Raw genomic sequence first — 11,243 nt, forward strand, 5'->3', positions numbered from 1 at the left:
TCCCCGTGATCGGTTCAAGTTATTGGACCGATCTGGAGCCGGGGTGCAAATCATTATTGGACCGTTATTTCCTAAAACTTTGACCGATATTTGTCCGTTATTGGTCCAATATTTTTGTGCTGCCTGGGTGGTCAACATCACCAGCATGCATTAACAACAATGCATGCACATTAAAAAATACTACCAAAAGTTTCCACTAGTCATAAGTAGGGTTCCACGTTTTCAATTTTATTATTTTTCCCCAAATGGTGCTTTTTTATGCGTGCTTTTTGTCAGGAGAAATTAGGGTTTATTTGTCTCGAGGATGAATGTACATCGCTTGTGTTTCTAGAAAGCCAAGCACAGTTAATAAGCGTCACACAACTTTATTGCAAAATTATGCAGATATAAATCATTTCTGAAGAAAAAAAAGCAACCCTGTAGACATTTCAGCGTGGTTTGCGCTCCAAGATGGCAGTGAATAAAGCTGTAGATAACATAATTAGACACGGCACCAAAGACCTTTATGGTAAAAGCTTCTGTGGTGCTGCAGCTGTTGGTGTAATATTATTTTTCGTTGTACTTAAACTTGGTTTTTTTGTTATTTAAGGACAACTTTAATTCCGTGGTTTTCGGTTTTCCCCGATTTTAAGAAAACCATTTCGAACGTTACTTGCCAGTGTTTACCAGTATATAATGAAAACACAGAACCCTAGTCATAAAGTGTATTCTCAGTAATTGCACAAAGGCCGCTTCTGTCACCTTACCGAGGCTTCTGAAAGGGAACAATCTAAGTATATGAGGACACATCTGTATTCGAGTGAAGAGAAAATATTTCTCTTCACTCTAATGAACTGGATATGCAGCTTTCACAAAATTCAGTCTGCTATATTCTATTACAGGAACCCCATGACCTGGTGAAAAATTTAAGACTTCAATTAAAGACTGCTCAGAAAAGGCTGCACAAACTTGAAAAAGAGCTGGACAGCATTAAAAAAGCCAAACATATCAATGAGGACCAGGTAAAAAGTACCCCAAGTTAATGCTTGCATAATAGATGTACAGATATGTGTAAGGGTGATATTAGTGGTGAGACATTGGGAGAAAATCCATAACAGTAGTAGACAGAACTTCCTATGATTAACTTTCACCACCATGCACTTGTAGCTGATCATGTTGTATCTACTGCACTGTCCTCAACATGAGGGTGAACAAGCTGCATCATTCGATCGCCATTACCAGCGTGTCAAGGTCGTGCCAACATTAATGAAGGCTACGGCGAGTTTCTTTTCTCTGCGCATGTGCATACTCTCGCTTTCATTCCCATAGGCACGAATTTGACGTGCTGGTAGAGGGGATTGAAGAGGTTACTTTGTTCACCTTCATATTGAGGACAAGACTGTACCTGTATGTTGAAAGCTTGTGGTAACTGTACCAATAAACAATTTTTCGGTATTGTAAAAACTGGATGGTTCTTATTTTTCTAGATCAAATGCCTCTCAAAAGGTAACATGAGAGGTTCAAAATGGTCAGAGTTGACCATACAGACTGCCCTTAGGGCTCGCCTGGCTTGTGGAAGCCATGGCTACAACTACGTAAGAGAGAACTTGGTGCCATTTCCAAGCCAACGCACCCTGCAGTCACGAATAGAAAAACACAAGTACCTACCAGGTAACGTCGTCATCACAAAAACATGGTATTTTAGAGCACACACTTAAGGCACAACTAGGAGACAACTTTCTGTGGCAACGCAGTTCAAGGTATGTGGGAGCATACCATGAATGGTAACTCAAGTTGTGCATGTGCACCTCTCCTTTCCTACGAAATGCCACAGAAAGTTGTCCTAGAGTATAGTAAAAATGTGCCCAACTAACTGTTTCAGGGATTTTGGAAGAACTGTTTCCTGCATTAGGCGAGAAAGCTGCAAGGATGCTTCCACAGGAGCGACATGCAGCTCTGCTTATGGATGAAATGCAGATTACACCAGGTAAAAAGTAAAATGATATATGTGTACCAACAAAAATTAATAACGTAATGTTGAATTTGCTCAATAACAGAAGGTGAACAGCGTAATAGCAATATGACACACTTTAATAAATACCTGTCTCTGCTCTTTCACATTCTTCAGAGAAACTAAAAAAACCAGTATTTACACTCTTCTTTTCCCAAGAAATCAGCAGCAAGTGCTGCAGTTTGCGGTGTGAATTGAAGTGATCATCAGATGCTTCAGCTAGCTAATTCAAATCTGACTGGTTGTACAATACCGCTTTCCTGCAGGATATGACATAGATCCAGCATCAAAACAGATTCTTGGTGCCCGCACTGTGAAACCACCGCCTCTGCCACCTAAAAGGAAACGGACTCCTAAAGCCCATGCTGCACAGCCTGGGGCTGCATCACCTGAACCAGAACAAATCATTAGTGAATGCCAAGAGCAAACTGGTACTCAGTCACCGCAAATGGAACAGGTTCTTGCTGGATGCCATGTGCAGCCTGGGACTGTGTCGCCCCAAAGAGAACAGAATCTTCCTGACTTCAGCGTGCAGCCTGGGACTGTGTCGCCCCAAAGAGAACAAAATCTTCCTGACTTGGGCGTGCAGCCTGGGGCTGCATCAGCTAAAGAAATCCCTCCGCCACATGCTACACATGCCCTAGTGTTTATGTTGGCAGGGATGGCATCAAGGTGGAAACAGGTCGTCGCCTATCACTTCACAGGCAAGATCTTGTGAAGCATCACTTAATAGTATCTGTGGCAGATTGTCTGCCATAAATGGATAAAATGTAGTTGGTTACACCATCGGTTCTCAAGCTGGGTTCCTACAAACCCAGGGGCATGGATCGTTGTTTACAAAGTTTATGAGCTCATTCACCACTACTGCAGCAATGGCGAGAGTGGGAGAAGCTCATTGGCTATCAATCAAGATATGCCTATTGAGATAGACCAGTCTGAGAACACCTCGTTTGGACCATAAAATATATCTTCATTTAGGTAATTCCTTCGACCCCAAAGAAGTTAAGGACATCTTGTTCAACATCATCAAGAAGTGTGAAGGTCTACAGATGGTGGTTGATGCCGTCATATCAGATATGGGCCCTTGTAACCAAGGCATTTGGCGCCTTTGTGGTGTTCATGCATCACGCTCAGTCCCAGCAGCAGTGTCCTGCAGACATCCTTGTGCTGGGGACACGAACAGGCAACTTTTCTTTCTAGCGGATGCCCCCCACCTTCTTAAAAACATTCGAGGACACCTTGTGAAAGGCCAAGAGATTGTCCTCCCAAGAGATGTTGTACAGAAGCATGGGCTACCTTCCAACAGGGTATTATATGCTTGTTCAAGTTAGATGTGTTTCCATATCCATTTGACAAATATGCCGACCTACAAGTGAGGTAAACATTTAAGTTGTCCTACCCGATGAGTAAAGTGCTGACAATTTTGCAAGAATAAATTAAGGAAAGTAAAGGACATGACAAGATACCTCTGCAACTGGCAGCGTAAATGTTAATTGACCAACCCAAACAATTGCAATGACAGCCTAAGCAATGAAGACAGGAAAGAACAGAGTTTGACAATGGTAAAAAATGTGGCACATTCTTAATGGAAGAACTGAATGAGTGCGAAGCAATACACTTGAAGCGGGGATGAGGGGATGGCAGAGGGGAGGAGGGGGGGGGGGGACGAGGACACGAAGGGTCCTGGGAAAAGGGGGGGAGGGGGTGCGCAGAAAGGGGGGGTATATAGGGGGGGAGGCGATGGCGTACCCAGACACGAAAGGTCCTGTAGGGGCGCGGCATTCAATACTTTACGCTAAAAGGAAATGATGTAGATAGTGAAAAAACAAAGGCCTAACTTTTCGAACGACTGAATTAACGTGACTGTGGGAACAGACCTGCGATCCTAGAGGGGATGAAAGAAAAATAATTAACTTCCCTGGAGTATGACATTTAAAAGCTTAAATCACCCTGTCATCATCCTTCTCATAATTTATGTTCCTGGTCTCTTGCAATTAATTCGTAATGTGATGCAACCTATACGGAGTAATGGGATTAAGTTGAGCTAGCCGGTACACAGTACTAGGATAAAGTCAGCTGAACTTTTCACGTTTTCATCTAAGTTCAGCTGGCCCTATCCTAGTGCTATAAGGAGGATAGTAATCATAATTTCGAGATGATCCAACAGGTGAAAATGCCAGTTCGGAAGCTGTCCGGTGATGACGTAAACTCTTGGCTTTTCAGGTTTCTCTGAAGCATGTCGAGGAGCTAGTGGCAATCGACAGCAAGCATGACATGAAACTGGTGCCTAAGTTGAAACACATCTGAACCCCTCCCACTTTGATAAAATGGATGTACGGTCGGCTCATGCTTTGCTCAATCATGCTGTCGGAGCTGCGATCAAGCTCCTCGTTCTACAGGGAAAAATGGCAGAAGAGGCTTTAACAACTCCCTGGTTCTTGGAACTCATGCACAAATGGTTTTCACTGATGACCTCTCGCTCATTTAAACTTGCGATGAGCGAAGCCAATCCTATTAAGCACGAGGAGGCCGTGACATTCCTGGCTGACGTGTCCGACACCTTTTCGAGACTTTGTATCAGAAAAGAGGGCCAGAGGAAGAGTTTCAAGCCTTGCCAGGCAGGAATGATGATTACCACGCAGTCGGCACTAAGGCTCCAGGACATGCTCTTAAAAGAAAGAGGCTTTAATATCGTCTTTATGAGTCGCACAACCCAAGACTGCCTTGAAAATCTGTTCAGCGTAATCCGCAGAAAAAATCCCATTCCCCGCGCCCTGGAGTTCAAGACATGTCTACGGCTTATTACTATCAGTCAATTTTTTAGTGATTGTTCAACGAGCAACTACGACATTGACCCTGCCCAGCATCTGCTCAGCTTCTTAAGCACGGCAAATCCAGATGACAAGGATGAAATCAAAAATGAAAGCCAAGATGAAGCTGAGCTTCCCCCATGCATCATAGAGGTGCTTTCAAAGGAAGAGAAGCAAGCCTTGCACTACTTAGCAGGATACATCGCTAGAAGCACATCAAAAAAGCACAAGATAAAGTGCACAATGTGCCGAGCATTCCTGCAAGACAAAGCAAACACAGAATTTTCAGAGTTAACCAACTTGAAATCTTACAGGAAGGAAGATGAGACAAACCCTCTTTTTCTGGTGTCCAGTGAATGCTTCAAACTTCTTGAGAAGGCAGAGCACTTCTTCAAGAGCAACGAGGAAAACCTGACGACATCACGATGTACTCTTCTGGAATTAGAAGAGGCCTTATGGAAGCAAGACGTTTCTCCGATCCTTTCATGCCACCATCAAGTCCCCCAGCAACTGACAGAACAGTTCTTCATGATGCGGCTGAGGATAGCTCTGCGTAAGATTAATGACAGTATTAATTCTCTGCGGCGAAGTGCAAAGTGTGGAAGTAAGTCCATCGGAATGCACGAAAGTGTAAAAGACATCAGATAGACTTATGCAGACATAAAATGCTGTTCTTTAGCGGGCCAAAGTCGGCAGTAAGTTGTAAGCAACTTTCACCCATTAAACTTGCACACATTGCTGAACCGTTTTATTGAAGCCTCGTTTATACTGAACACTTCATAATAAATGAGTCCGTAGCGAACAGCTTCAAAAGAAAAATCTCACACTTATGGTTATGGAAACAAATATCACGGGACAATCTATGAGCGTAAGGTTTTTCGACGTCTTCTGTGCCTAATCGATTTTAGTCATTTATCAGCGTTTGCAAATTCCTTCTTTCTCTCCTAAAAATGCACCCACATCCTATAGGTTTTACGAGTTAGAATCTGCGCCCTTGCCCGTTTTGGTCTGGATGAGCACCGTAGCAGTACGTGCTGTTGTTGACCCCTCGCCAGCAGTTGTGCGCAGCAGTTAACCTACAGTGTAGAGTAAACAAAGGTCGTGTCGTTTGAATGGCTGAAAACATCGCGCTATCTTAATATCCTCCCCCCCCTTTTTTGTATTAGAATAAATTGTGAGGTTCATAGTTATGCGGCACGCTAATTGTGCTAAGTAGCTTTTGTGAAGCGGGCATTTCTGCTAAAGGTACAGGTTTAGAAGAAAAGCGCGCAGCGCGCGCTTGTAGCCTTGTAATATAAGTCAAGTATGCTCACTGACAGGTCAAAACACGCAGGGCGTGAAACGCCCAGTGTGCTCGTCGCCTTCCGTTATGCTTTAGCTGTCAGTCTTTACTCGGATCTCTAAGAACAGCGAAGCGGTACCAAAGGTATGGCACACAGCGCACGATCGAAGATCTACAAGTGCTGCTCAAGCGTTCGTAGCCTACGAACGCTTGCCGTTGAGCCGCCAGTGCTCTGAGCACTTCACGCCGCTCGCCGAATAGCTTACACAAGCGTAACGGAACTCCAGCTGTGTATTTACGTTTCGAGCGGCAACCGGAGCGAAAATCTACGTACCAGTAGAACGTCTGTCGAAAATCGAACGATTAGTTAACAAACACCAACGAAATACAAGCATTCCGGAAACTCTATAACATTTCAAATATTTCCAGTCAATTGTACATTACTAAGCCGGGGCGGAGTCTTTGATACTTTCGCGCACTTGCAGTTTACTTGATTAAAAATAATATCTACAATATTCGGCGTCCGAGCCTGAACAGCTGGAACTGGAGAGGCCGGAGCGGCCGATGAACCAATGTTGCTTCTTCGGAGTGATCGTCCTCCACTGCGTCGCGTCGTCTGCTGCATGATGCCGCTCAGGCAATTAAAAAAAAATACATATTTACGTGGCACACAATTTAGCGCACATTATCGTAGAATGTTTCTTTATTATGTAAAAGACTATTGGCGTTCCGTACATCCTCAATATATTGAAGAAAAAATGATTTTCTGCCGTTCCCCATGCATTTGTGACCGCAGTTGGAACCCTCGGGCGTTCGCCCCTAGTCGCCGAGAGGCGGCGTTCTAGATTGCACTACTCTAAAGCCCCTCGATATGTTTTCGTTTGTTTTTGCAAGTAGTGCTAAATGCGCGAGAGCACGTGGCCCAGGTCTCGAGCGGCCCTTGGAAGCAAATGGCGGCGCAGCACTGAAATAAGCGGCCCTTGGAAGCGAATGGCGGCGGAGCACCCGCTCGTGGCACGTGTCTTGCGCAATTCCACAACAATGGTTGGCGGTACTTGTAAAAGCACCTTTATCAAGGGGCTTTACGCTACTCTGCTCCGAAGGAGCTATATAGTGCTCTAGGCCAGACAAGCCTTGTGAGCGCTTCGTTTTCTAGCCTCTCAGTCCTGAACCCACTCACGCACCACATGTGTAGATGTTCCGATAGGTGGGAGCACTTATTTGGAAAAAGGTGAATGGCAACTGTTGTTATCTTTAAGGTGGACTGCATATTTGCAATACTTTTTCTCACTTAAAAATATGTCTTACTAAAAATATGTAGTATAGCCGATGACAAAAAGAGAAGGGTAGGGCATCCTCGAGCACGTGCTTGTGCTTTTCACCCCGCTTTGGACAGATGTGCTCACTCCAGACTCATCAGGCGCTGAAACGTCATCGAAGGTAGCAGACGGGCTGGGGGTCGAACAACGGAGACTTCTCCCAGTCAGCCTTTCTCATGGTGTCAGTGAGCGTGTACTTCTATACTCTAACAGCTTAACCTGCACAGAGCTGAGTAGAATAGCCTTGGCGAGTGCCCTTATTGCATATGCATTTGTACAGCTGAGGCACTTTCTGAATCAACATTGTGTACCTTACCTTCCAAAACACATCATTTTGGGGGTGCAAAAGGAATTCTAAGGCATATTCTTGTTTGTATTGTCCTATTACGAATCGACTCGTTCAACTTAATGCGGAGTCGACCCAGCCTCTTGAAAAATTTAATGCCTGCCAGGTAATTGTTTTGCATTTAGTTGATATATCAGTATTCAGTTAGGTATCCCAAGTCATTAGTCGTGTAGGTGGAGTCTTTCTGTAAGTCAGTTATGTTTAACGTTCTTAAAATGCTTGTCAAATAATGGCACTGTCGGGGACATGTACTCAGCTCGAACAATCGCTCGGCACAAGCTGGACGTGTGGTTACAGGCAGCAAACGTCCTGGTTGGAACGTCCTATTTCGCAATGTAGCTGCAGACTAGGTGAGGGCCCCACTCACAAACGTCTATACTTTGCGTCTCTTTAGGCTGGACCACTTTTGACACTACAAGCCATTGTAGCAAAAACAGCATGACACATGATTATAAGCTCGACGTACCATGGCGTCCAACTTGAAGGTCACATGGCTTGCTTTGTGCACTGAATTTGCAAGGATGGCTTGAAGCTCCTGTCGTGGTTAACTTTAAGCTGAGATAGTTTGGAATAATGCTCTCGGCTTTTAGTGTTGCCCGGCATGGTTAACAAGTTGGTGATATAGTGCTGCATTGAAAAATCTGTGCATTCATGACTGCATCACCTTATGAATGCACACTAGCTATTAAACTTCCTTCTGCAGAGAAATGAAATGCACTTCGCTTCCAATTGCACCCGCTTCTGTAACTTCATGGTATGAAGCACCTTATGGCTGCAGGCTCTGACCGACCTTGTTCTCTGGTCTGCGCAGGCCCATTGCAGGGAGTCGCTCCGAGAGCCTCACCAGAGTTTCCTCCCCGTGGTCGTTCTAAATTTTTGTTGTTGTAGGTATGCATCCTTTCTGTCTTTCCCTTAATTGTACTTAAACATCGTGTTTTCATTGTCGCCGATTTGCCTCAAAATTGGTTAAGCACACAAATGGACGCTCTTACAACTGTATCGCACATATTTTGTTCAAGGTAACTTTTCTTTGCCAAAGTTAGATTTTTTTATGAAGGTTAGTTTTTTTTTGTTTTTATTTACAAATTTATGCGAGTTTCCATGGGCAACACTAAAACGTTATGCCAGGGGCAAGGACAAGTTCACTGCTCTAACTTGTTCTCAACTGATTGCAAGAAATTTCGTTAATGTCGTGAAACCTCCTTCCAGCGCTTGCGTTGCAGCATGAAAAAAAAATATACATAGGACATACTCTGTTTTTTAAACTGCTGACTCATTCTGCAGGTCTGCCTGCCATAGATGTCGTGCTACTGGAGAGCAGGTGAATTCGATTGTTGGTTTTACCATTGTATTGTTTTAGCTGTTGTCTTAATAGTTCTTGTAAATTTAGAGATTTTCCTAAAACGCAAGCCGGGAAGAATATTTAGTTTGATTAGGTAGCTGAAAATAATGATTTAGTACCGCTTTGTCAGTAAAATAGATACTGTGTGCCGCTGTTAGTGTGAAGCCGAGATCCACGCTTTTTTTGCATTTTGCTCAGAGTAGTACCCATTTTTATTCGTTAGCCTCTTGGTGCGCCAACTAAACTCTTTCTATCCAGACACCTGCCCTCTGCTGGTACACTCTACCCTCATGTTCAGCGAATGTATGAACTAGAGTTGTATCCCCAGTCGACACTCGCTGAGCACGAGGGTAGGAAAATTTTTCCATTGCAGCAGAGCTATATATGGGGAGTGTCTGGCAGTCTATGATTTCGCTGCCGTAACGTCTCCCTTCCGAGTGAGCTAATCAGCCCGCGGCACAGAGCGAGAGGCGTGAGCGCATGCGCGTGAACTCTAGGCTGCTCCCAGATGAGCGGGGAGGGCCGCCATTTTCATTCATTAGCCCGGCATGGGATCGATATCCAAATTTCGGCTCTTTCCTTTTATTTAACAGGCTCTGGCAATAAAATGATATAGTGTTATTCCTCGGTGGCTTAAAAAAGTAAAGAAAGTTCCTCCATGTTTGAATGCAAACTTTTATTCAGGCAAAAAAAAAAGAAATAAGCCCGTAGCAGACGACGCGTAGCCTCAACAGTGCTCCGTGCCGACAGCTTTGCGTCAAAATGGCGGTCGTCTCCTCTTTGCCTCTTTGCTGCCTTCTCTCTCCCTCCTTCGGCGTTCTCCTCCCTTTCCTGCTCTCCGGCGCCTTCGTCGCCACACCCACTGGCTAAATTCTCCCACTATACGGCTCTGCATTGCAGTAGTAGTTTTATCTATAGTCTTTACAATTGAATGTGAATATTTGACAGAAATCTCTCAGGTTGGGGCGAAAGAGGGTTAAATGAATGCATTTGATCATTCGCCTTAATTCGGTACCCATCATTTTAGCGCCTACGTGGCCTTGTCCTGTGGGGTGATTATGACTAAAATAAAAGGATCTATGTGCTGATAACGAAAGAATATGCTAGCCATTCTAATGTAGCTCTGCCAAGTACTTGATTGTGGTTTGTTTTTATTTTCAGCTACTTGGGTGCCTCAAGATCTGGAGATCGTATTGGCCACAAGCTTGGACTCAATCTTCTTCTGTGGTCTGGCCAGGACCATGGGGGAGGTAGTCCCAGCAACAAGAGCATGGCAGTATCTCCCTGCCTGTGACTTTCGATCAGCGTCACGACAGGGGAGTCCTCGTGCTACCAGGTGTTAGGTATGCCACTTGAAATAAGCATTCTTCTTACCTAATAATAGAACAGCAAAAGCACTACTAAGCCTAAAATGCAAAAAACATATTCAAATCTAGGGTTGGATGGAGTTCCAATTACAAAAAGGAGTGCAGGCATGATTAACATGTGAACTTAAAGTCCGCGGATGCAGGTTCGACGGTGTCACAGAAATAACTTCCCGCAGATCACTTTGCTCGTGCTATACCAAAACAAAATCTTAAAATAATCATTGTGTTACGTTGGTGTCATCAATCTTATGTACCTACCACACCCAGCAGTCGGGACATGTGAAATATTAAAAAAAACAGGAACTTGCACATTGTCAGCTCTGTAAAGATTTATATTTTAAACAGAGCATAGCACGTTCAACTTAAGAAAAATATTCAGTGCAGGCCTATAATCATGGTTGACATATGTGTAATTGCTCTTCATAATGAAGTGAAAACTGCTTGAGTTGTGGCCCACTACAGGCTTTCTATTAGTGTTAAAAAGTGTGTTAGAAAACATGATTGCGCTTTGAAGAAGGGATCATTGGAAGGACAGACACCACAGAGCGCTAACTTTCAACTGATTTAATTCCAGAACCTCAGCGTAGAAACACACTGCGTCACCGCACCACATCTCAACCAATCCGTGGCCCTGCCACGGACCGCAAGTACGCCAACTCCTTATCCGCCAAGTCAATTGACGCCACACTGACATAACATGTGCCGGAACTATTTATAGCATCAGCCTTTATAATCTCGCTAACAGTCCTATCTTTGTGCCTAGCAAGAACAGTAGACGAACCAAATA

At 44.2% G+C, this 11,243-nt stretch overlaps 1 protein-coding gene across 1 annotated transcript; it reads left to right on the forward strand.

The window, feature by feature from the left end:
- Positions 1 to 537: 537 nt before the first annotated feature.
- LOC115326004 lies at positions 538 to 4,889 on the forward strand. Its single transcript, XM_040215282.3, has 5 exons — positions 538 to 1,650; positions 1,862 to 1,966; positions 2,257 to 2,694; positions 2,969 to 3,297; positions 4,214 to 4,889. The coding sequence occupies exons 1-5, from the start codon at positions 1,491 to 1,493 to the stop codon at positions 4,295 to 4,297; spliced, it is 1,116 nt and encodes a 371-aa protein (XP_040071216.2). The 5' UTR covers positions 538 to 1,490; the 3' UTR covers positions 4,298 to 4,889.
- The last annotated feature ends 6,354 nt before the right edge of the window (positions 4,890 to 11,243 follow it).

Source organism: Ixodes scapularis, unplaced genomic scaffold, assembly GCF_016920785.2.
Source record: "Ixodes scapularis isolate PalLabHiFi unplaced genomic scaffold, ASM1692078v2 PGA_scaffold8__174_contigs__length_109621045, whole genome shotgun sequence".
NCBI classification, from domain to species: Eukaryota; Metazoa; Arthropoda; class Arachnida; order Ixodida; family Ixodidae; genus Ixodes; species Ixodes scapularis.

Coding starts and splice junctions, on each gene's coding strand:
- LOC115326004 (XM_040215282.3), top strand. CDS start 1,491: ATGAGAGGTTCAAAATGGTCAGAGTTGACCATACAGACTGCCCTTAGG. Junction 1,651..1,861: donor AAAACACAAGTACCTACCAG/GTAACGTCGTCA, acceptor TAACTGTTTCAG/GGATTTTGGAAGAACTGTTT. Junction 2,695..2,968: donor CGTCGCCTATCACTTCACAG/GCAAGATCTTGT, acceptor ATCTTCATTTAG/GTAATTCCTTCGACCCCAAA.